Here is a 26,922-nt window from a genome sequence, read left to right as displayed (position 1 = left end):
ATCCGGATATTCCACTGTTAAAGGAGATTTTTTTAATGAAAGACGTGCGGACGGGTCCGCACATCGGGACGCAGCCGGCGCGGTGCGGCGGCACAGGAAAAACACCTCCGTGTTGATAACCATTTATAAAATCCAGGCGGCTTTTCATGGCTTTCAGTGGAGTGAGTATATGAGAAATTGTTTAACAGCTGGACATGTTCCAACTTGTCCTTAAGGCTTCCAACAGAGGTGTTTTTCCTGTGGTGGAGCGTCGCAGCGGCTGCGAGCCGACGCTGCAATCCGTCCGCACGTCTTGCATTAAAAAAAATCTCTTAACAGTGGAATATCCGGATAAAATGCTGAAACCGACTTCTTCTGAAACTTCTCTGTTCTCTCACGACGTCCTGGATCAATAGAGCCTGAAATGTGGAGGTTTTCAGCTTGAAACAGGCTGACGACGGCGCCTGAGAGCGCTGCACGATGTCTCGCTCCGTGGGAAGTCCTTAAAGCGACAGTATCACCTCAAAATCTCTCAACAGCTGTTAAAATTTTCACCAAAAACCAGCTTAATTTTTCGAACCGTGTCCACTTCGATGTGTCTCACAGGTTTAGAAAAAATTTTGATCAAACAAAGCGCCAGTCTCTCAGCAACTTCTCAGACAAAGGAATTCCGATGAGGGGCTGGACGACTCCTCCCACAAGGAGTGCTCAAAGGCGAATGACGTCACCGACAGGCGTGGAAAAACTCACGCATGCGCACAAGGGTTCAAGCATGTCTGACGTAAAAACATATGATGAAATCCATATAGTTTTTGAAGAAATAAAAAGGACCTATACTTTATTGACAGACCTCGTAATGGTTTACTTCTCTGATTTGGTATCTTTCTCTGCAGAAACCCTCTCACTGCATTCACACCTGCTCCTAATACATCATCATCATCATCAGTATACACTGACCATTCAGCGAGTGGCAGACACCTATGTAATATTTCACAGACAAAACAAATTTGCTTTATGGATTGCTTGATGCATCAGAGTTCAGAATTAAATGAGTTTGTTCTCATTATATTCCCTTTTGCAGAGCAGGTAGCTCAGTAGATGAGTTGGCTTGCCAATATGTAGACCTGGGTTTGACTCCTGCTTGTGCTACCTGTTTCCTTTTGAAAAGACACAATCTGTAACATCTCAGTGTACCCAGCTGTAAATGGGCACCAGCCTTGCCTAGGACATGACTGTGTCCTGTCCAGGGAGAGACGCGGACTCTTGTCTGCTTCACTGCAAAGAAACTGGAGATAAGTTGTGGCCAGATGGGCCTCTGGCCCCTCACTTGTGAACAAGACCCCGAGATACTTAAACTTCTCCACTTGAGGCAAGGACACTCCACCGACCTGAAGAGGGCAAAGCACCTTTTTCCGGTCGAGAACCATGGCCTCGGATTTGGAGGTGCTGATCTTCATCCCGGACGCTTCACACTCAGCTGCAAACCGCCCCAGTGCACGCTGAAGGTCCTGATTTGACGAAGCCAACAAAACCACATAATCCGCAAACAGCAGAGACGAGATTCTGTGGTTCCCAAACTAGACCCCCTCTACACCCTGGCTGCGCCTAGAAATTCTGTCCATAAAAATAATGAACAGAACCGGTGACAAAGGGCAGCCCTGGCGAAGGCCAACGTGCACTGGAAACAGCTTTGACTTACTACCGGCAATGCGAACCAAGCTCCTGCTGCGGTAGTACAGGGACCGGATAGCCTTTAGCAAAGGACCTCGGACCCCGTACTCCCGGAGCACCCCCCACAGGGTACCCCGAGGGACACAATTAAATGCCTTCTCCAGATCCACAAAACACATGTGGACTGGTTGGGCGAACTCCCATGAACCCTCGAGCATCCGATGAAGCTTGTAGAGCTGGTCCAGTGTGCCGCAACCAGGACGAAAACCACACTGCTCCTCCTGAATCCGAGGTTCGACCATCGGTCGAATTCTCCTCTCCAGGACTCTGGAATAGACCTTACCGGGGAGGCTGAGGAGTGTGATCCCCCTATAGTTGGAACACACCCTCCGGTCCCCCTTCTTAAACAGAGGGACCACTACCCCGGTCTGCCAATCCAGAGGCACTGTCCCCGATCGCCACGCGATGTTGCAGAGGCGTGTCAGTCCCACAACATCCAGAGACTTAAGGTACTCAGGACGGATTTCATCCACCCCAGGAGCCTTGCCGCCGAGGAGCTTTCTAACCACCTCGGTGACGTCGGCCCGGGTAATGGATGAGTCTGCCTCTGAGTCCCCAGTCTCTGCTTCTTCTTCGGAAGACGTGACGATGGGATTGAGGAGATCCTCGAAGTATTCCTTCCACCGCCCGACAACATCCCCAGTCAGGGTCAACAGCTCCCCACCCACACCGTAAACAGTGCTGGTTGAGAGCTGCTTCCGCCTCCTGAGGTGTTGGACGGTTTGCCAGAATCTCTTCGAGGCTGACCAATAGTCCTCCTCCATGGCCAGACAGCTCTGCCCCCTCTTCACTCGAGTGTCCGAGACATGTGGCCGAAGGTCAAATGATACGACTACAAAGTCGATCATCGACCTCCGGCTCAGGGTGTCCTGGTGCCACGTGCACTTATGGACACCCTTGTGCTCAAACATGGTGTTCGTGATGGACAAACTGTGACTAGCACAGAAGTCCAACAACTGAACACCACTCGGGTTCAGATTGGGGAGACCGTGCTTCCCGATCACCCCCCTCCAGGTCTCACTGTCGACGCCCACGTGGGCGTGGAAATCCCCCAGGAGAACAATGGAGTCCCCAGTCGGAGCGCTATCTAGTACCCCTCCCAGGGACTCCAAGAAGGTCGGGTACTCTGCACTGCCGCTCGGCCCGTAAGCCGAGACAACGGTGAGAGACCTGTCCCCGACCTGAAGGCGTAGGGATGCGACCCTCTCGCTCACTGGAGTGAACTCCAACACATGGCAACTGAGCTGGGGAGCAATAAGCAATGCGACCCCAGCTCTCCGCCTCTCCCCGTGGGCAACACCAGAAAAATAAAGCGTCCAGCCCCTCTCCAGGAGTTGGGTACCAGAGCCCAAGCTGTGCGTGGAGGTGAGCCCGACTATCTCTAGTCAGTATCTCTCAACCTCCCGCACAAGCTCAGGCTCCTTCCCCCCCAGCAAGGTGACATTCCACGTCCCAACAGCCAGGGGCTGTGAGCATGGACCGGGCCGCCGGGCCTCCTGCCCTCGACCGCCACCCAATCCTCTCTGCACCCAACCCCCATGGCCCCCTCTGCAGGTGGTGAACCCACAGGAGGGCGGGCCCACGTCTCTCTTTTGGGCTGAGCCTGGCCGGGCCCCATGGACTAAGGCCCAACCACCAGGCGCTCGCGCGCCAGCCCCAACCCCAGGCCTGGTTCCAGGGTGGGGCCCCGGCTCCGCCATACCAGGCGACGTCTCGGTCCTTGATTTTTTTTTACTGGTCATGGAGGTTCTGATCCGATCGATCTACGTTCCGATCCTCACCTGTGGTCATGAGATTTGGCTCTTCACCGAAAGAACGAGATTGCGAGTACAAGCAGCCGAGATGAGTTTCCTCTGCAGGGTGGCTGGGCGCTCCCTTAGAGATAGGGTGAGGAGCTCGGTCACTCGGGAGGAGCTCGGAGTTGAGCCGCTGCTCCTCCATGTCGAAAGGAGTCAGTTGAGGTGGCTCGGGCATCTTTTCCGGATGCCCCCTGGATGCCTCGCTGGAGAGGTGTTCCGGGCACGTCCCATTCGGAGGAGGCCCCGGGGAAGACCCAGGACACGCTGGAGGGACTACATCTCTCGGCTGGCTTGGGAACGCCTTGGGGTTCCCCCGGAGGAGCTGGGGGAGGTGTGTGTGGATCGGGAGGTCTGGGTGGCTTTGCTTGAGCTGCTGCCCCCGTGACCCGACTCCGGATAAAGTGGATGGATGGATGGATGGATGGATGGGCCTCTGGCCCTGTAAGGACTGCTACATATCCTCTTTTAATTTGATTTGTCACGAGATCATATCGTTTGTCGGATTTTAGTTATCAAGTTAACAAAGTGAAGCCACCGTGGCAGCATGGTGGATTAGTGGTTAGCACTGTTGCCTCACAGCAAGAAGGTCATGGGTTTGATTCCCAACTTTCTGTGTGGAGTGTGCATGTTCTGCCCGTGTTTGCATGGGCTCCCTCCGGGTGCTCCGGTTTCCTCCCACATTGCAAAAGAGATCTCGATCTCAATGCGACTAACCTGGTTCAATAAAGGTCAATTAAAAAAGGAGATTGATGCACTTTAGCCCATGACCCTCCACTCAGCGGAATACATGATTCCAGTACAGCTGGGCCAGACAATTCAGAATATATATATATATTTTTTTTTATATATCACAGCAGGGATTTTCAGCTCGTTAAACCCCCCCCCCCCCCCCCCCCAAAAAAAAATCATTAAAAGGGTTGGGGAGGACAATGCTCACTAGAGTAGATGATCATTTTACATGAGAAGATGCATATTGTGTAAATGTGAGATGTGCGTAAGTGTGTGACAGCTATAAATGTATGTGCAGTGTGATAGATAGCAGATATGTGGTCATGATGCCTAGGCTTTTCCAAAGCTTAGCAATATTATGAATATGAAGTCTTCTAGCAAGCATTCTCGAGATATGGCTGTTGTAATGATTTATGCAAGTATACGAGGGCTGTCAATAAAGTAACGGTCCTTTTTATTTTTTTCAAAAACTATATGGATTTCATTCATATGTTTTTACGTCAGACATGCTTGAACCCTCGTGCGCATGCGTGAGTTTTTCCACGCCTGTCGGTGACGTCATTCGCCTGTGAGCACTCCTTGTGGGAGGAGTCGTCCAGCCCCTCGTCGGAATTCCTTTGTCTGAGAAGTTGCTGAGAGACTGGCGCTTTGTTTGATCAAAATTTTTTCTAAACCTGTGAGACACATCAAAGTGGACACGGTTCGAAAAATTAAGCTGGTTTTCAGTGAAAATTTTAACGGCTGATGAGAGATTTTGAGGTGATACTGTCGCTTTAAGGACTTTTCACGGTGCGAGACGTCGCGCAACGCTCTCAGGCGGCGTCATCAGCCTGTTCAAGCTGAAAACCTCCACATTTCAGGCTCTATTGATCCAGGACGTCGTGAGAGAACAGAGAAGTTTCAGAAGAAGTCGGTTTCAGCATTTTATCCGGATATTCCACTGTTAAAGGAGATTTTTTTAATGAAAGACGTGCGGACGGATCCGCGCGTCGGGACACAGCCGACGCGGTGCGGCGGCACAGGAAAAACACCTCCGTCTTGATAACCATTTGTAAAATCCAGGCGGCTTTTGATGGCCAGTGGAGTGAGTATATGAGAAATTGCTTAACAGGCAGGACATGTTCCAACTTGTCCTTAAGGCTTTCAACAGAGGTGTTTTTCCTGTGGCGGAGCGTCCCTCTGCAAAAGGGAATATATATTAAAAAAATCTCCTTTAACAGTGGAATATCCGGATAAAATGCTGAAACCGACTTCTTCTGAAACTTCTCTGTTCTCTCACGACGTCCTGGATCAATAGAGCCTGAAATGTGGAGGTTTTAAGCTTGAAACAGGCTGATGACGCTGCCTGAGAGCGCTGCGCGACGTCTCGCACCGTGAAAAGTCCTTAAAGCGACAGAATCACCTCAAAATCTCTCATCAGCCGTTAAAATGTTCACTGAAAACCAGCTTAATTTTTCGAACCGTGTCCACTTCGATGTGTCTCACAGGTTTAGAAAAAATTTTGATCAAACAACGCGCCAGTCTCTCAGCAACTTCTCAGACAAAGGAATTCCGACGAGGGGCTGGACAACTCCTCCCACAAGGAGTGCTCACAGGCGAATGACGTCACCGACAGGCGTGGAAAAACTCACGCATGCGCACGAGGGTTCAAGCATGTCTGACGTAAAAACATATGAATGAAATCCATATAGTTTTTGAAAAAAATAAAAAGGACCGTTACTTTATTGACAGCCCACGTATGTCATCACATTTGTGTCACTACACTATACATCCTCAAGGAATTTTGTAGCCATGGCTATTATAAAAAAATGAAGATGCATTCTCATTAATATGCAAATATATGTTCCAAATAACCCCTAAAATCTGATCAGCTCATCTACTCCACAGAGAGTCCCTATAGTGCAATTGTTTACCGTGTATTGTTGAGTTATAGTGGTCGCAAGGTTGAAAAAAGTCCCTTTGTCTTCATTAATGAGTATATTCACACACATAGACATGAAGCAATCATAAACTCTAACCTCAAGAAATAAATGCTACTTTTCTTCTCATGTCATCATCATGCTCAGAAAGTTCATGTTATTGTACTGTGGAGGTTGAAGCTGTGACACTTACGCAGATGTGATGGCGCGGTACCGCTCCAGCCCGGCCGTGTCCCAGATCTGGGCCTTGATGGTGACGCCACCGATCTGCACTGTCCGTGTGCTGAACTCCACCCCAATGGTGGTGCGGCTGTCATGGTTAAATTCGTTCTTGGTGAAGCGGGACAGAAGATTGCTTTTTCCTACACCAGACTCTCCTATCAGAACCACTGCAGTGGAACAACAAGCAGAGACACTTGAAACTGAGGAATTCAGGGTTTGGACACAGACTTCTAATTCAGATTTACTTGTTCAGACAAACAAAAGACAGACATAAGTATGCTTCATTTACAGCTTTAATTGAGGACTTAATTTGAAGTGTCCTAATCTTGGTTTCCACATTAATCCTTATTCTGAGACTGAGGTTAATTACACCATCAGGGATATGGTTTCCTATTTCAAAATCCCCACCACACCCTCAGGGTAAATATGTTAATCATTTCAACTCAGGCAAACAGAGCGAACAATCGACCCAGTTATGCTTGCCCATCCTGTTTAGGGTCATGTGTGACTGTAACCTATTCCCAGCATTCACAGAGAGAGGCCAGTTCTACAATTTATTCATTTGTACAGCATGTGTCCATTCTAATGTACAATTTATTTAGGAAATTCAGAGAGGAATTTTAAGTGTGCACCAACTGACAAATAATTTAGAGGAAGGTGGAATTTACACATTTTGAAAGCTTGGCCCCCCCCCTCCACTTCCTTCAGGTAGCCTACTTGTTCACATATCTACAGGTACATGCTTTCATTTTCAGAAGGCTAGATTACTGTAATGGTGGCTTTACAGGGAGATCTACTCTGGGGCAGCAGTCAGAAGCTCCTATGACCAGTGCGATATCACGGACCAATCGGCCTCGAAGAAATTCTGGCAAACCGTCCGACTCCTCAGGAGGCGGAAGCAGCTCTCCGCCAACACTGTCTATAGTCTATAGAGGAAGGTGGAATTTACACATTTTGAAAGCGTTGCCCCCCCCCCCGCTTCCTTCAGGTAGCCTACTTGTTCACATATCTACAGGTGCAACCACAGGTGTTTCCACGTTGTGGTTCAATGTGGCTGAGCTCCCCCATAATTAATTTAGTTGACAAAACAGAAAATATTTGCCATTCAAAAATCCTTTGGTTTTTTTCAGTTTATCACCATCATTCTCTGCCTGATCCAACCCCGTAGCTCCCTGAATTCAAACAGTACCTATAAGATATTGCTTATTTAGTGGATTGCATCAACTGAACAACAGTGAAAAACATGACAAATAAGTCCACCTAAAGGAGAACAAACTGCCCTTAGTGTGTCATTTGTTTTTGGCACTGCTGTTTTTCTGGTTAACCTGTTGCTTTTCCAAATCTGCATTTGTATCCTTTTGTACATGTGAATTAACAACATGAATGTAGTAGACACACCACCCATTACTAAATACCCATGTCCCCACCTAATCCAACCAAAAAAAAAAAAAAAAAAAAATGGAGCCGCCACTGGCTCAGACAAAGTCAGTGGTGTGTGAGTTTTAAAAACCTATTTCAGAGAAACTATAGACAATAATATAGATGTGTTTCAAACTGAAGACCTGTGAAGGCAAAGCCTCTTATGAGTGAGCCTTTGTTTCAGGAAATTACACAGTCTAGCAACAAAATCAGGCAGAACAAGTTCAGCTACTGGTCAGAGAAACCTGCCTACACACAAAAAGGACAATGAATAACAGCCCCCCCCCCCGGTACATTTCAGTGTGTCATGTTTGGGTTTCAGTTGTGTATGACTGACTCAGAGAGCTGGCACAGAAAGAAACCAGTGAGACTGGGACTGTGCACAGCCACACACTGTCTGTACTCAGATTTTGTCCAACACAATCATGTCCTCCACCTGATGAATGGATAGTGGATGCTAGATAACATAAAATAACATAGCCTTTATTGTCACTGTACATATACACATATGATCTGTTGAAGTTTTTCTGTCTGCCTGAACTCCACCTGGTAGTGTCATATGGTGAACGAAATCAGTAAATGACAGGAGACGGACTTCAAAAACAGATTTTGTATCAAAAGATGCCTACACTGTCACTAAGACAGCACTGGGGGGTCTTCCAGAAGCAAAACATCACATGCACCGTTGCAACAGAGAGCCCCGACGTAAGGGCTGAGCTATTCTTATTCCTGCAATTGACCCGCCCCAGGTGGGTGGTCTTTGCCCTGCCGTGTGTAAGAGGGTGACGTGATTGCATCATTTGTTCAAGCAGCATGTGTCATATCAAAACTTTGTGATGAACTTGTTTGCGTCAGCATTATAAGCAACAATGGAACATTTCATCAGGTGTCCTGGTTCATCCCAGACAGATATGAAGCACTTGGTTTTATCAGTTTAGACTGCACGCAAATGATGACATTTGGCTGTGTGTCATGACTGTATGTAAAGCAGTCAGGTCAAATCCAGTTTGTAACATTATGTGGTCTGAGGACATTTGGGTGTGCAACATGTAACATTCCAACAACTCCCCCTGTTGACATGACCCAAGTCATGTCACAAAAGATAAAAGTGAGGCGTTAAAACAAAAACTAAAAATAACCTAAACTATGAAAACAACCAAAACACCCGAGAGTACCTGTGATAATTGCCATAACTGTAAATTATGAGCATGGTTAATAAAATTTTGTTGTTCACCTTTTGTATGTGTGATACTGTGAAAAAGTACCAGATATAGCTTTCAGTGTAATTTGGAATCATTAACGTGAGTCTAAGGAGTCACATTGTTTGGATTTCTGATAAAACTGAGAAATGACTATAAATTTATGAAAGATATATTTTCCCTTGATTTAATCTCAGGTTAATTTGAGATGGAGCCACAAAACACGCAGTACAATAGTACTACTGTTAAATTTAGGAAGCCATGGTGGTCTTGGTGGGCACCAAACCTTTGCAAATGAAAGAAACGTAATCACACATGTTGGAGGGAGAAGGAACAAGTGTCTACTTCAGCTACATTCATACAACTTAACCACTGTTATGAAAACAACCATTTATCTCTTTCAAATAATATAAAATATGGGAGCATGTGCTGGTGCTTCACAATGCCTCATCCACCACACCACTGAACTACCCTGGGTCCTGGATGGCAACCACCCAGGTAGACACTTGACCCCATCCCAACCTCTATAAAGTAACTATCTGTCTGCCCTGGGTGTCCCCTTGGTCTTCTCCAGCTGTGGTCCTCAACACTGAGGCACCTATAATGTGCTGGATCATGCAGAGAGAAACTCAACAAAATGTTGTAGCTGATGTTCCCACAATGCAAGTGATGCACACCATCTGAGTCTCTCTGACATGAATGTCGCTAGTGACACAAGTGATTGTCTACAAGTTCAACACTTTCACCACATACAGATACAGTTCTGATGGCATAGTCCAGGAAGTCACTGAAAGCCTGGATCTTAGTCTTGAATCAGGACAATGAACTCCAGCCAACACCCAGTTCATGCAAGATTGAATGATTTGGAAACCAGAACATATCCCCAACAAACTCACTGAGAAGAACTCAAATTGTCTGTCCCTGCAGTTCAGAACATAACTACTATGAAAGGTTAGAGCTCAGTGCTCACCTTGACTCCATGTCATTAAAAGCTACAAATCTAGCCAGAAATCTGTGTGTAATTATCGACCCAGACCTGAACTTTATCAACCACTTAAATGCAATTGCTAAATCTGCCTGTTACCACCTGAAAAACATAGCTTGAATTAAGGGTTTTCTGTCTAAACAAGACACGGAAAAACTTGTTCATGCTTTCATTTTCAGAAGGCTAGATTACTGTAATGATGGCTTTACAGGGAGATCTACCCTGGGGCAGCAGTCAGAAGCTCCTATGACCAGTGCAATATCACGGACTGATCGGCCTCGAAGAAATTCTGGCAAACCGTCCGACTCCTCAGGAGGCGGAAGCAGCTCTCTGCCAACACTGTCTGTAGTCTAGTTATTATTCTGTGTGTTCCCAGAAAAAGAACCAAACAAAGTGAAGCAGCAGTCAGAAGCTTCTATGACCAGTGCAATATCAAGGACCAAGACGTCGCCTGGTATGGCGGAGCCGGGGCTCCACCCTGGAACCAGGCCTGGGGTTGGGGCTCGCGTGCAAGTGCCTGGTGGTCAGGCCTTAGCCCATGGGGCCCGACCGGGCTCAGCCAGAAAGAGCGATGTGGGCCCGCCTTCCTGTGGGTTCACCACCTGCAGAGGGGGCCATGGGGGTCTGGTGCAGAGAGGACTGGGTGGCAGTTGAGGGCGGGTGGCCTGAGCTTGTGCAGGAGGTTGAGAGGTACCAACTAGAGAGAGTCGGGCTCACCTCCACGCACAGCTTGGGCTCTGGTACCCAACTCCTGCAGAGGGGCTGGGCGCTCCACTTCTCTGGTGTTGCCCGCGGGGAGAGGCGGCAAGCTGTGGTAGCATTGCTCATTGCTCCCCAGCTCAGTCACCATGTGTTGGAGTTCACCCTGGTGAACGAGAGGGTCGTGTCCCTATGCCTTCTGGTTGGGGACAGGTCTCCCACTGTTGTCTCAGCCGACGGGCCGAGCGGCAGTGCAGAGTACCCGACCTTCTTGGAGTCCCTGGGAGGGGTACTAGATAGTGCTCCGACTGGGGACTCCATTGTTCTCCTGGGGGACTTCAACGCCCAGGGGCGGCGACAGTGAGACCTGGAGGGGGTGATCGGAAAGCATGGCCTTCCCGATCTGTTGTTGGACTTCTGTGCTAGCCACAGTTTGTCCATCACGAACACCATGTTCGAGCACAAGGGTGTCCATAACTGCACATGGCACCAGGACACCCTGAGCCGGAGGTCGATGATCGACTTTGTAGTCGTATCATCTGACCTTCGGCCACGTGTCTCAGACACTCGGGTGAAGAGAGGGGCTGAGCTGTCAACCGATCACCAGCTGGTGGCGAGTTGGATCCGCTGGGAGGGGAAGAAGCCGGTCAGACCTGGCAGGCCCAAACGTACAGTGAGGTCTGGTGGGAATGACTGGCGGAACCCTCTGTCAACGAAGTCTTCAACTCCCACCTCCGGGAGAGATTCTCCCAGATCCCGGGGGAGGTTGGAGACATGGTGTTCGAGTGGACCATGTTCTCCACCTCCATTGTTGATGCGGCCGCTCATAGCTGTGGTCGCAAGGTCTCTGGTGCCTGTCGCGGCGGCAATCCCCGAACCCGGTGGTGGACGCCGGACATAAGGGATGCCGTCAGGCTGAAGAAGGAGTCCTACTTGTCTTTGTTGGTGAGTTGGATCCCGGAGGTAGCTGACAGGTACCGGCAGGCCAAGCGTGCTGCAGCCTGTGCGGTCGCAGAGGCAAAAACTCAGGTCTGGGAGGAGTTCGGGGAGGTCATGGAGGCTGACTGTTGTTCGGCCTTGAAGAAATTCTGGCAAACCGTCCGAAGACTCAGGAGGCGGAAGAAACTCTCCGCCAACACTGTCTATAGTACGGGTGGGGAGCTGTTGACCCTGACTGGGGATGTTGTCGGGCGGTGGAAGGAATGCTTTGAGGATCTCCTCAATCCCATCGTCACATCTTCCGAAGAGGAAGCAGAGACTGGGGATTCAGAGGCAGACTCATTCATCATCCAGGCCGAAGTCACCGAGGTGGTCAGAAAGCTCCTTGGTGGCAAGGCTCCTGGGGTGGATGAAATCCGTCCTGAGTACCTTAAGTCTCTGGATGTTGTGGGACTGTCTTGTTGACACGCCTCTGCAACATCGCATGGCGGTCAGGGGTAGTGCCTCTGGATTGGGACACGGGGTGGTGGTCCCTCTGTTTAAGAAGGGGGACAGGAGGGTGTGTTCCAACTACAGGGGGGTCACACTCCTCAGCCTCCCCAGTAAGGTCTATTCCTGAGTACTGGAGAGGAGAATTCGACCGATAGTCAAACCTCGGATTCAGGAGGAGCAGTGTGGTTTTCGTCCTGGTCGCAGCACACTGGACCAGCTCTACACCCTCCATCTGGTGCTCCAGGGTTCATAGGAGTTTGCCCAACCAGTCCACATGTGCTTTGTGGATCTGGAGAAGGCGTTCGACCATGTCCCTCAAGGCACCCTGTGGGGGGTGCTCTGGGAGTATGGGGTCCGGGGTCCTTTGCTAAGGGCTATCCGATTCCTGTACGACCGCAGCAGGAGCTTGGTTCTCATTGCCGGTAGTCTGTCAGACCTGTTTCCAGTGTACGTTGGCCTCCCTTTGTCACCGGTTCTGTTCATTACCTTTATGGACAGAATTTCTAGGCGCAGCCAGGGTGTAGAGGGGATCCTGTTTGGGAACCACACCTCATCTCTGCTTTTTGCGGATGATGTGGTTCTGTTGGCTTTGTCAAATCAGGACCTTCAGCGTGCACTGGGGTGGTTTGCAGCCGGGTGTGAAGCGTCCGGGATGAAAATCAGCACCTCCAAATCCAAGGCCATGGTTCTCGACTGGAAAAAGGTGCCTTGCCCTCTTCAGGTCGGTGGAGTGTCCTTGCTTCAAGTGGAGGAGTTTAAGTGTCTCGGGGTCTTGTTCATGAGTGAGGGATGGATGGAGCGTGAGATCGACAAACGGATCGGTGCAGCATCTGCAGTGATGCGGTCACTGTATCCGACCATCGTGGTGAAGAGAGACCTGAGCAGGGGGGCAAAGCTCTCGATTTACCGCTCGATCTACGTTCCGACCTTCATCTATGGTCATGAGATTTGGCTCATGACCGAAAGAACAAGATCATGAGTACAAGCAGGTGAGATGAGTTTCCTCCGCAGGGTGGCTGGGCATTGCCTTAGAGGTAGGGTGAGGAGCTCAGTCACTCGGAAGGAGCTCGGAGTCAAGACGCTTCTCCTCCACATTGAAAGGAGCCACCTGAGGTGGCTCGGGCATCTTTTCTGGATGCCCCCTGTATGCCTCACTGGAGAGGTGTTCCGGGCACGTCCCATCGGGAGGAGGCCCTGGGGAAGACCCAGGACACGCTGGAGGGACTACGTCTCTCAGCTGGCTTGGGAATGCCTCTGGGTTCCCCCAGAGGAGCTGGGGAGGTGTGTGTGGATCGGGAGGTCTGGGCGGCTTTGCTTGAACTGCTGCCCCCGTGACCTGACCCGGGATGAAGCGGAAGAAAATGGATGGGTGGCTTTACAGGTCTTAAAAAAAGAAAATCAATTAGGTAGCTGAATCCAGATCCAGAATGCTGCCGCTGGAGTCCTTACAAACACTAGGAAACTGTACCATATCACACCAATCTTTAAATCATTACAGTGGCTTCCTGTGAGTCAAAGGATAGAGTTTAAAATCTTACTGCTGGTCTATAAAGCTCTGAACAGTCATGGACCAAAATACATTCTAGATCTATTAGTTCTCTACAAAGCATCCAGACCCCTCAGGTCATCCAAGACAGGTCTACTGTGTGTTCCCAGAACAAGAACCAAACAAAGTGAAGCAGCATTTAGTTATTATGTTCCCCACCTGTGGAACAAACTTCCTAAATACCTGAAGTCTGCGCGAACTATCAGTTTATTTAGCGTATGGTCACACGGCACACGACAATAGCTTAAGGAAGGGAAAAAAGTCACAAAGTCACAAATCACAGATAAAAGGTGGATGAAAGATCTTGCACTGAAAAGCCTGCAAGTCCAGAGCACAGAAAAAAAAAACGAACAAAAGAAAAACGAAGCAAATAGCGACCTTGATGCTTTAAACATAATCAAAACGAAACATTCATGATGACGTGACTTGACAGCAGGTATGAGACCGAGCACCAGCCTGTGCTGTCTGCAGCACGTGCAGGTGCAAGATCTGGTTGTCTTGACAACAGGTATGTCTTCACAACAACAACGTGTGCACACACGCACGTTCCAGCTACAAACGGCTGGAACGTGTGCAAATAGTTAAAGTAGTTTATAAAACGTTCTTGCCGCTATTGTTTCTGTATTAAAACGTTGCTTTTCGTCCCACACATGGATGAGTCACATTAAGCTCGTCGGAGCTTTATTTATTGATCCGTTCAGATATCGTCAACATTTGTGCAAAATGTCTTACTTGGGAGACTGGACGAAGTTGGACGACAATCAAACGGAACACTGACAGTATGGGAACTATGCAAACGATGAGGAACCATCAACACAAAATGCAAAATGGAATACAGACAAATTGAGGTTGTTGTCTGGATTCATTCACATTTTTCAACAGTTTGAAAATTCTGATGAAGTGCCAGCTGCAAGAACAAAGCTGGACAACGGTTAAACGATGTCTCCCCAAAAGGCAAGTCCAGATTTCTTGTTTCATTTTGTCTTTGTTGTCCTTCGTTAATGCTGTGTGACCAGGGCTCTAAACCGGGGCTGAAAACAGTATTGTTTGCTGCATCTTAGTTTTATTTCAATGTTTTATTTTATTTTTTGTTTTGCCTTTTGTCTTTTAAATGCTCTTTTATTGTCATTGTAATTATGTATTTTTTGTTTGTTTTTATTTTTGTAAAGCACTTTAAATTGCCTGTGTATGAATTGTGCTATATACATAAATTTGCCTTTCTATAGTGCTGTTCCACGCGATGTAGATGCTCAGATCATTTTACAATGATACCTCACATTCCTCTATTCACACATCAATATCAGGGTGCTGTCACACAAAGCACCCAGCTGGATGCTGCGAGCAACCTGAGGTGATTATCGGCCTTGCTCAAGTGCTACTAACTGATTTTTCCTTGTCTGATTGAAGAATTGAATGGGGGGGATCCTCTGGTCACAAGCCTACTTCTCTAATCATCTGGCCACCATTTTCCCAAGTAACAGATCCTTCTGTTGGAATGTACCACGACACTCACCCAAATGTCCTCAGACCATTTAATGTTACAAACTGGATTTGACCAGACTGCTTTACGTACAGTCATGACATGCACCCAAATGTCATCATTTGCGTGCAGTCTAAACTGATAAAAGTGCTTCATATCTGTCTGGGACAAACCAGGGCACCTGATGGAATGTTCAGTTATTGCTTATCATGCTGACACAAAGTTCATCACAAAGTTTTGATACGACACATGCTGCTTGAACAAAACAACATGATCACATCACCTGCTTACCATGCTGATGCATCAGTATTTGCAGCCAATCACAGCTCCACTGATACACACGGCAGGGCAAAGACCGCCCACCTGGGGGCAGGTCGATTGCAGGAATAAGAACATTTCAACCCATATGTCGAGGCTCTCTGTTCCAACAGTGCATGTGATGTTTTGGTTCTGGAAGACTCCTGCACTGTCTTTGACTTATCAGTGTAGGCATCTTTTAATACAACATCTGCTTTCAAGTCCATCTTTTCAAGTCCATCTCCTTTCAGTTACCGATTTTGTTCACCACAACAAACTACCAGGTGGAGTTCAGGCAGACAGAAAAAACCCCTACAAAAATGGCCTTGTGACCTGAATGTCCTTTTGAGTGAAATCCACAGCGTTTTTACCAAATCTGATGGTTGATTCTGTGACGCTGGACTCCGTGGCCACAACTTAAGGTAAGCAGAAAACCTTTTCTGAAATTTCTGTGGGGCTTAGGCTCGTAAAACTGATGTCCAGTGTTAAATTAATGCACAGTTATGATTCTGGAATGATAAAATTGACAGACTGATGTATCACACATACAAAAGGTGAACTGTGACATGACAGACAGAAAATCTATATTTGTTAGATAATAAATGCATAGAGGTGCCAATTTGCTGAATCTAACACATAAACAGAAATATGGTGTATATACGAGGGTAGGCTGAAAAGTTCTAAGGTTCACTATAATGCAGTTAATGCATTACTCCTTCATGGGGAGCCTTAGAACTTTTCAGCCTACCCTCGTACACTTCAGAGTAAAGCATAAGGCAGTTTTGGGGCATAAGAATTAAACAATTGTTTGTGAAATGGGTTGATAGAAACTAAATAAATTCAACAGTACTCCTGCTGTGTAGATGAAGGAATAAAACGGCCTATACTTTGAATGTGTTCAAGCAGAGACTGAAAAGCAACTCCCAGCTTTTGAGGAACCTTCTGGCAGAAGGCCAGCTAGCACAGCATGTGCCCTGGGTGGCCTTGATGTAAGTGCATGGTTTCACCCCAGCTTCATAGAAGCACCTAGAACATGGGTGTTCAACCCTAAGAGCACCCTGAGAGCACCTACCCTGCATGTTTTCTCTCTCTGCTCAAGTCACAGTAAACACAAGGTGTGCTCAGCCAATGAAGACGTAAGAAACATGGATAAACCCTTTGTGATGTCAGCCATAGGTTTTCTGAAAAGTAGGGTTCCAGTGGTAGTGGGTTGGTTTTGGATGTTGCCATCTTGACAGTGCCTGACTCCACCTAACTCCCAGCTATCCCATAAATGTATAAGGGGATGTAGCATGGGCAAGACCAGAGCAGCATTGGTGGGATGCACCCACCCAACTTGGGTGGCACAGTGGCCTAGTGGTTAGCACTGGTGCGTCACAGCAAGAAGGGGATGGATTCCCGGCCTTTCTGTGTGGAGTTTGCATGTTCCCAGTGTCTGCGTAGGTTTCCTCCGGGCACTCCGGTTTCCTCCCACAATCAAAAACATGCTTATTTAGGGTCTGCTCCTTCCTCTGCCCCTGACCAAGGCAGCGTCTACATCTGGAGTTGGTCCCTGGGCGCTGGACTGTGGCTGCCCAGTGGTTCTCCTAGTAGTTGGACTGTGTCTAACTGTAATTAGGATGGGTTAAATGCAGAGGACAAGTTTCGTTGTATGTATGTATATATGTGCAAGGACAATAAGGTTTCTATTCTACAACCCCAATTCCAGTGAAGTTGGGACATTGTGTAAAATGTAAATAAAAACAGAATACAATAACCTATATTCAACTGAATACATCACAAAAACAAGATATTTAATGTTCAAACTGATAAACTTTACTGTTTTTGTGCAAATATTTTTTTTATTTTGAAATGGATACCTGCAACACATTTCAAAAAAGCTGGGACAGTGGTATGTTTACCACTGTGTTACATCACCTTTCCTTCTCACAACATTCAATAAGCATTTGGGAACTGAGGACACTAATTGTTGAAGCTTTGTAGGTGGAATTCTTTCCCATTCTTGCTTGATGTACGACTTCAGTTGTTCAACAGTCCGGGGTCTCCGTTGTCGTATTTTGCACTTCATAATGTGCCACACATTTTCAATGGTTGACAGGTCTGGACTGCAGGCAGGCCAGTCTAGTACCCGAACTCTTTAACTACGAAGCCACGCTATTGCAACACATGCAGAATGTGGCTTGGCATTGTCTTGCTGAAATAAGCAGGGACATCCCTGTAAAAGACGTTGCTTGGATGGTAGCATGTGTTGCTCCAAAACCTGGATGTACATTTCAGCACTGATGGTGCCATCACAGATGTCTAAGTTGCCCATGCCATTGGCACTAACACACCCCCATACCATCACAGATGCTGGCTTTTGAACTTTGCGCTGGTAACAATCTGGATGGTCTTGTTCCTTTTTTTGTCCAGAGGACACGACGTCCATGATTTCCAAAAACAATTTGAAATGTGGACTCAGACCACAGCACACTTTCCACTTTGCGTCTGTCCATTTCAAATGAGCTCGGGCCCAGAGAAGGCGGTGGCATTTCTGGATGTTGTTGATATATGGCTTTCCCTTTGCAAGATAGAGTTTTAACTTGCACTTGTAGATGTAGCGACGAACTGTGTTAACTGACAATGGTTTTCTGAAGTGTTCCTGAGCCCACGTAGTAAGATCCTTTACACAATGATGGTTTTTAATGCAGTGCTGCCTGAGGGATCAAAGGTCACGGGCATTCGATGTTCGTTTTTGGCCTTGCCGCTTACGTGTAGTAAGTTCTCCAGATTCTCTGAAACTTCTGATTATATTATGGACTGATGGATGATGGAAACCCTAAATTCCTTGCAACTGAATGTTGAGACACATTGTTCTTAAACTATTGGACTATTTTTCACACAGGTGTTCACAAAGTGGTGACACAACGTCCCAACTTTATTGGAATTGGGGTTGTAATCTTTAAGTTAATCACTATCAGGCTACGTAATCTGGGTTCAGATGATTCAGATGATTAATGCATATTTTGTAAACTACGTGGTAGTTCTTATAAATGTTGGCTCAACAGCCTCAATAACTGTGGTATCATCAGTCCCAAAAAATCACACATTGTGATTTCCGGATTTTCTTTTTTTTTTTTTTTTTAGATTATGTCTCTCACAGTGGACATGCACCTAAATGAAAATTTCAGTCCCCTTCATGATTTCTAAGTGGGAGAACTTGCAAAATCGCAGGGTGTTCAAATACTTATTTTCCTCATATATATATATACATATATATATATATATACATATATATATATATATACATATATACATATATATATATACATATATATATATACATACATACATACATACATATATACATACATACATACATACATACATACATACATATATACATACATACATACATACATACACACACACGAGGTCTATTAGAAAAGTATCCGACCTTATTTTTTTCAAAAACCATATGGATTTGAATCACGTGTGATTACATCAGACATGCTTGAACCCTCGTGGGCATGCGAGAGTTTTTTCACGCCTGTCGGTTACGTCATTCACCTGTGGGCAGTCTTTGAGTGAGGAGTCGCCCACCCTCTCGTCGATTTTTTCATTGTTTAGGAATGGCTCAGAGACTGCTGCTTTGTTTGATCAAAATGTTTTCAAAACTGTAAGGCACAACTGAGTGGACACCATTCGATAAATTCAGCTGGTTTTCTGTAAAAATATTAACGGCTGATGAGAGATTTTGGTCTGGTAGTGTCGCCGTAAGGACGGCCCACGGCGCCTGATGGCGATCTGCGCTTCGAGGCGGCAGCGTCTCGCCGTTTCAAGTTGAAAACTTCCACATTTCAGGCTCTGTTGACCCAGGAAGTCGTCAGAGAACAGAGAACTTTCAGAAGAAGTCGGCATGAGGAGTTTATTCGGACATTCCATTGTTAACGGACATTTTGTAATGAAAGAACGTGCGGGCAGAGTCGCATGTCGGGCCGGACCCGACCGCGGGGGGTCGCGACAGCAAAAAACACCTCCGTTGGAAACCTTAACGGGCAAGTTGGAACATGCCCAAGCTGTTAAACAATTTCTCAGTTACTCACTTGTTGAAAGCCATCAAAAGCCGCCTGAATTTTACAAATGGTTTTCAACACGGAGGTGTTTTTCCTGTCGCGGTGCACACAGATTTGCTGAGTCGTCACGGAAACGACTCGGCGAATTTGCGCGCACGTCTTTCATTAAAAAATGTCCTTAAACAGTGGAATGTCCGCATAAAATCCTCATGCCGGCCTCTTCTGAATCTTCTCTGTTCTCTCACGACATCCTGGGTGAATTAAGCCTTAAATTAGGATGTTTTCAGGTCAAAACAGGCCGACGACGGTGCCTGGAAGCGCTGCACGACGTCCCGCTCTGTGGGAAGTCCTTACACCGACAGAAACACCCCATAATCTCTCATCAGCCGTTAAACTTTTCACCGAAAACCATCTTAATTTCTCGAATAGTATCCACTCGGATATTCCTCACAGGTCCAGAAAAAATTTTGATAAAGCAACGCGCGCCGTCTGGAGCAGCGTGTGAAACAAAGGAATTCAGCCGAGAGGGCGGGACCACATCTCACTCAAGGCCTGCCTACAGGGAAATGACGTCACCGACACGCGTGAAAAAACTCACGCACGCGCACGAGGGTTCAAGCATGATTGGTGGAAATATACTCAACAAAAATATAAACGCAACACTTTTGGTTTTGCTCCCATTTTGTATGAGATGAACTCAAAGATCTAAAACTTTTTCCACATACACAATATCACCATTTCCCTCAAATATTGTTCACAAACCAGTTTAAATCTGAGATAGTGAACACTTCTCCTTTGCTGAGATAATCCATCCCACCTCACAGGTGTGCCATACCAAGATGCTGATTAGACACCATGATTAGTGCACAGGTGTGCCTTAGGCTGTCCACAATAAAAGGCCACTCTGAAAGGTGCAGTTTTGTTTTAATGGGGGGGATACCAGTCAGTATCTGGTGTGACCACCATTTGCCTCATGCAGTGCAACACATCTCCTTCGCATCATCCGTGAAGAGAACACCTCTCCAATGTGCCAAACGCCAGTGAATGTGAGCATTTGCCCACTCAAGTCGGTTACGACGACGAACTGGAGTCACGTCGAGACCCCGATGAGGACGACGAGCATGCAGATGAGCTTCCCTGAGACGGTTTCTGACAGTTTGTGCAGAAATTCTTTGGTTATGCAAACCGATTGTTTCAGCAGCTGTCCGAGTGGCTGGTCTCAGACGATCTTGGAGGTGAACATGCTGGATGTGGAGGTCCTGGGCTGGTGTGGTTACACGTGGTCTGCGGTTGTGAGGCTGGTTGGATGTACTGCCAAATTCTCTGAAACGACTTTGGAGACGGCTTATGGTAGAGAAATGAACATTCAATACACGAGCAACAGCTCTGGTTGACATTCCTGCTGTCAGCATGCCAATTGCACGCTCCCTCAAATCTTGCGACATCTGTGGCATTGTGCTGTGTGATAAAACTGCACCTTTCAGGGTGGCCTTTTATTGTGGACAGTCTAAGGGACACCTGTGCACTAATCATGGTGTCTAATCAGCATCTTGGTATGGCACACCTGTGAGGTGGGATGGATTATCTCAGCAAAGGAGAAGTGCTCACTATCACAGATTTAGACTGGTTTGTGAACAATATTTGAGGGAAATGGTGATATTGTGTATGTGGAAAAAGTTTTAGATCTTTGAGTTCATCTCATACAAAATGGGAGCAAAACCAAAAGTGTTGCATTTATATTTTTGTTGAGTGTATATACATACATACATACATACATATATATACACATATACACACACACACCAGTATTTTGACAGCACAGAAAAAACAGTCTTTCCTTTTGAGGTTTTAACCTTTTATCTTTTACACTACATGATCAATGTAACCTCCTCGTTTGAAGATTCCTAAGAAACAAATCATCCGTTTCCGTTTTTCCGGAAAACCACCAAGCAAATTCAAGTCTCCTTGTCATATGCTGCGGGGTTAGTTTGCTCTGAGACTGAATTTTGTATGGAAAGAGATGCAGGTCAGCCCTTAGAATGCATTGCACAGAACCCAGCGATTTTTGTTCTCTAAATTGGGGTCAACTTCAACATTTTTTCCTGGACTTTAATGTCTTGCATTAAACTTTAGGGTTCCTGGAATGAGAAAAACTCCATTATTTCCCAGTAAAACCATTTCCTGGTATTCATATTTCAGAGTACTTTTGGGTACTTTTTTTGAGACGCCCTGTTCACCCTCTGTACAGTTATTATGAAAGGGGAATTTTTTTTTCAATTATTTTCACTTTATTTTCATTTATATAGTGCCAAATCACAACAGCGTTGCCTCAAGGTGCTTCACACAAGTAAGGTCTAACCTTACTAACCCCCAGAGCAGCAGTGGTAAGGAAAAACTCCCTCTGAGGAAGAAACCTCAAGCAGACCAGACTCAAAGGAGTGACCCTCTGCTTGGGCCACGCTATAGACATAAATTACAAAACAATTCACAAAACAAATATACAAGAAATGCTGTTGGTGCACAGGACAGGAGGGTTTTCAGTACAAATACTACACCCATCTCTGAATGGAGCTGCACCTTCAACAGAGAGAAAAACAGAATTAGGCATCAGAAAGACAAGAAATACAGTATAATTTGTCAGCATTAAACAAGAAAAACAGGATACTAAGGTGATCGCCTGCCACTAGCCCTAAGCTTCACTAAAAGACCCAGAACTTAGGTCAAGTTGAGGCCGTGGCAAGCTCCGTTTCCTAATAAAATGAATTGAAAGAGTAAAAAGTGCAGAACTATACTATGCCAGTATGCTAGCCATACGAAAGGGAAAATAAGTGCGTCTTATGTCTGGACTTGAAAGTCTCTAGAGAATCTGACTGTTTTATTGACATGGGAAGATCATTCCACAGAACAGGGGCACAATAAGAGAAAGCTCTATAACCCGCAGACTTCTTATTCATCCTAGGGAACTAGTTATAGATATCAAAACCTCTTTTTGTACCTGGCTGTAAATATTTTTATTTCTGCTGTAAAGTTGGACATGGGGGGGGGGGGGGGGGGGGGGGGGGTATGGCAGTTAACTTGCTTTTGGAGCGAGCCTCGAGAGGCCATTCAAGTCAAATCTGGGAGCATGCACTGGTGCCATGCTTCACTGCCTCCATGACTCCACAGAACCACCTTGTGTTGTGAATGGCAGCCACCCAGTTAGACAGGTTCACCTCAAACCATTTATCTTGCTAAATTAAGTGGAAGCTAATTTATCCACCAGTGGATTTAAAAATTAGTGGAGAAGCTAATCTCCTAACAAAAAGTTAACAGTTAATTAGCTGTTAGTTAGACTATGCCAACCACAGGCACAAAATGTCTTTTATGGAACAAATATCCTTTTGGAAAGTCACTAATTCATAATAAATAAAAAACACAGCGGATTATACTGATCAACATGTCTCTTCCAGCTTGTCACATTTTTACACTTGGTCAATGCCCCTTTCCATTACTGTGCGACAGTTAGCCCCATTTCATCATTTAGTGACGGGTGGAAAAACATGTTTGACAGCTGCCCAACTCTCTCTGATGGCACATGTGACAGGCACCGAGGCGGCGTGGCACAGAAAGCAGGCGGACACCACATGCAGACTCACTGACACGGTGTAGGAGTAAAAGACTTTGTCATTAAAGCAGGCCAAGGTACGGCACACAGGTAGTCAGGCAGCAATGCAAATGTACAGACAGGGGTTAGGCAAAAGGCAATGTCAAAAACAAGCTGGTTTCAGCACAGAGACAAAGTACATTGGCTGGGGCAGAAACAAAATCCGGAGCAACAAAGCGAGGTTGAGGCACAGCAAAGCAAAAACAGGACAATGTCAAAAAGGCTGGAATGTGAACAAGGGATCTCAACAAACTGGCAGGGAAGTGATGGACTGTGAGGGCTTAAATCCACAGGTAATGTTAGGGGAACAAGGTAGACTAGAATTTTAACATGTACAATGAAATTAAAAATGCTAGACAACATCATTCAGGTCATATAAAACTGCAAGACTCTAATACTATAAAAGCATAAAAAATATAAATATATCTAAATAAATTATTGTAATACAAACCAGCAAACACTCAACCAAACATTCAACATTAATTGCACAATCTCTTAGTTGTACTAGAAGGAGTACTGCATTTTGGCTTTACTGAGCGTGGTTATTGCTGTCTCTGAATCTATTTGTCTTTGTTTTGATTGATCTGTAGCGTCTGCCTGATGGTAACAGTTCAAACAGGGAGTGAGGTGTCCTTTATAATGTTCTTGGCTTTTTTGAGACAGCGGAAACAGTGCAGTTCTTCCAGAGTGAGGAGAGGGCAGCCGATGATCATCTGGGCCGGGTTGATGAGCTTTCCTCTGAGCCACTGTGCAGCTAGTGTACCACACACATATACAATATGTCAGTATGCTCTCTATGGAGCACTGGTAAAAGGACACCAGCAGTCTCTGTATGATATTGTTCTTCCTGAGCACCCTCAGAAAGTGCAGTCTTTCTGCTGGGCCTTTTTCAGTAGCTCAGAGGTGTTCACACTCCAGGACACATTCTCCTCAATGTGGACTCCCAGGAAGCAGAAGGTGCACTTGTGGAAGAATGTTCAAGAAGGGAGGCGTGGTCAGGTGAATCCAAGAGGAGGGAGTGATCAAGGCAGACAGAGACAAAGATGAAACGGGCAGCTGCAAGAGTGTATGAATGAAGCCACACTCTCACGAGCACCACTAGCTTAGCTTATGACAAGCTAAAAGTGGACACTCTCATTATGGCCGAACAACTGTCCAGTTTCTGGGTATTCTGTGTTAGTACACGCCCGCGGCCGACGTGCTTGATGAATTCCTGCGCAAAAAGTAGTTCCCAGATAATTGTGATATATTTCTGTGAGATGAGTATATCTTATCTAAATCAATTCTAAAATTTACCAGTAATAAAATGATAAAGATAACTGAAGTTTTAAGAGTGGCCATAATAACTATTTAAGAAACTTAAAGTTCATGAGCAACTTCACCTGTCACTGCTCAAGCACATTGTAAACATTGACACGATGGAGTCTGATGCAGAAGAGTTCAGAAAGATACAACTGGAATGGTTAGATTACCATTTACAGTTGGCAATGAAAGACTTGGGTGTTAACTTCGTGTTAAAGTTAGAACAAGAAGCTGCACTGAAAGACATCTATCTGGGAAGAGACACATTCTTTGTGTTGTTGCTCCAACGAGAGCGGCACGCTGAGCAGGGTGGCGAAAGTAGTCCAGCGAGCTTAACCTGTGGGCGAGCTATCACACAATACCAAAATAGCAGAGATGTCAGTCCAATGAGAGCGGCACTCTGAGCAGAGTGGAATGAAGCAGATGGAGACAAAGATGCGACGGGCAGGTGCAAGAGAGTAAGTGAAAGGAATACAAATGGTGACCACAATAGAATAGAATAGAATGCTTTTTATTGTCATTATACACAAGGTACAACGAAACTAAAAGATAACTCCCGTAGTGCAAAGGTGTAAAAAGTCAATATAAAAAGACAAATAAGAATATATACATGTATTTACAAAGGAGCCAGTAAGATGCAATGAATGGTGCAGACTGAAGGCTAATGTGCATTCAATACCCATATTGCACTTGGGTAGAACATGTTGGTGAGTCTGGATGTGCGGGCCTTGATGGACCGGTACCTCTTTCCTGAGGGCAGCAGTGAGAACAGGCTGTGCCCGGGGTGGAACCATCAAAGCTGATGCTTCTGGCCCTGCACAGACATCTGGTGTTATAGATGTCTGACAGAGAGGACAGCTGTGCTCCTATGATGTTCTGTGCTGACGTCCTGACTCTCTCCAGAGCCTTCTTGTCAGCCTGAGAGCAGCTCCTGTACCACACCAAGATGCTGTTGGTGAGGACGCTCTCTACAGAACACCTATAGAAGGACAGCAGCAGTTCCTGGGACAGCTTGACCTTCCTCAGTGACCTTAAAAAGTACAGACGCTGCTGTGCCTTTTTCACAAGGGCATTGATGTTGATGCCCCATGTCAGGTCCTGAGAATCAGTGACAAACCAAAACAGAGAGCAACAAGAATATAAAAAGGCTATAACCAAAACTAGAATTGAACAGACTATGGCTGAAGAATACAAACGATAATAAAATAGCAAAGCAACCTATGGGTGAAATGGAAAATAAATGATGACAAGCAAACAAAACCAGAGATGCAATAAATGACTGAACACAAAATGAATAACAGAAAATAAAACCCATGACTAACAGAACCCAAACAGATAATAAGACACTGTAGATAAATAAGAAACAAAACCAGAGAATACATGATCACTAACAGAAGACTGCAAATAAATGAACGATGAACAAAAAAACAATACCAATAAAAAAATATGAGCATGACCAAAAGAAAAATACAGATGAACCAGGAAACAGAACAGTACAAAACTAAGACAGAAGCCCCCCGAAGTGCAGGATCATGACAACATGGAACCATCTGCTTCACTTTTGTGTCATCAGAGAACATTCATCTATGTTTTGGTTATGGTTAGTGTTCCACAGTGATGCTGCATGGTTACCCAACACATCACATATTGATGTTCGGTCAAAATGAACAGTTTGCATAAAATGTGATGCCTTAGTCAGTGTCTAACGCTTGTACCAGTCTCCACATTGCAATTCATTCTTTATATATTGGGTTGGATCAAAGGAAGTGAGGAATCCTAAATCTTGGGCCCAAAGGATAGATACAGGAATCCAAAAGGACCGGGAGGATTTATTGAAAAAGCCATCTTAAGTGGGAGCTTTACTGAGACTTTCCAGAGCACTTTGGTTTGCTCTCCTGGCTCAGATGTTCTGTAGAATTTCTGCAGTGATACTTTAAGGAAGGTCAAATGCAGGCTGGAGGTCTGTTCTTAACTTCAGAATTTAGTTGTTTAGGAAGTCTATACTTCCATCCAAAAGGAACGTTTACTGTGGAATCTTATTCTGTGTACTGTAACATTTTTAAATGCATTTGAACTTGAGACTATGAGATGACTTCTGAATTAAACACTTTTATTGAATGTTTTAAATTAAGTTGACTCAGGTAACTGGAACTGAAGTTGAAAAAAGTAAAAAAGCAATAGGTTGCATGAAATTTAAGCTTCTCTTCAAACTTGTTTACAGTGAAGCCTACTTTATCAGAACGGTAAAGACTCAGATCAGAGACCCCAATGCACAGCTTGTTAAGTAAAGGTCTTTGCTCAAAAGTCAGAGACAGTCCAAGGTCATACGGAGGTGTTAATCAACATAACAGGAGTGTATGTGAGGGTTTAGGCTGATATGGTTCCAATTAGCTGGTCAGAGGTCATGATCAGCATAGAGGTGGCGATCTAGTAAGTGGCATAAAAAATGTCCAAAAACAAGAACAAAATTCACTGACTGTTAGACAA

At 45.8% G+C, this 26,922-nt stretch overlaps 1 protein-coding gene across 2 annotated transcripts in view; it reads right to left on the bottom strand.

Moving 5' to 3' along the window:
* rab25b (RAB25, member RAS oncogene family b) overlaps positions 1-26,922 on the bottom strand; it is a 56,922-nt gene that overhangs the window by 21,227 nt on the left and 8,773 nt on the right. For both annotated transcript variants that reach the window (XM_034174214.1, XM_034174215.1), the window contains exon 2: positions 6,351-6,546. In XM_034174214.1, coding sequence (XP_034030105.1) covers positions 6,351-6,546 — 196 coding nt within the window. The remainder of the gene's footprint in view (positions 1-6,350; positions 6,547-26,922) is intronic.

This window comes from Thalassophryne amazonica, chromosome 7 (genome assembly GCF_902500255.1).
Source record: "Thalassophryne amazonica chromosome 7, fThaAma1.1, whole genome shotgun sequence".
Classification (NCBI taxonomy): Eukaryota; Metazoa; Chordata; class Actinopteri; order Batrachoidiformes; family Batrachoididae; genus Thalassophryne; species Thalassophryne amazonica.
The sequence above is the reverse complement of the archived record's forward strand: the minus strand, read 5'-3'. Positions and strand labels throughout refer to the sequence as shown.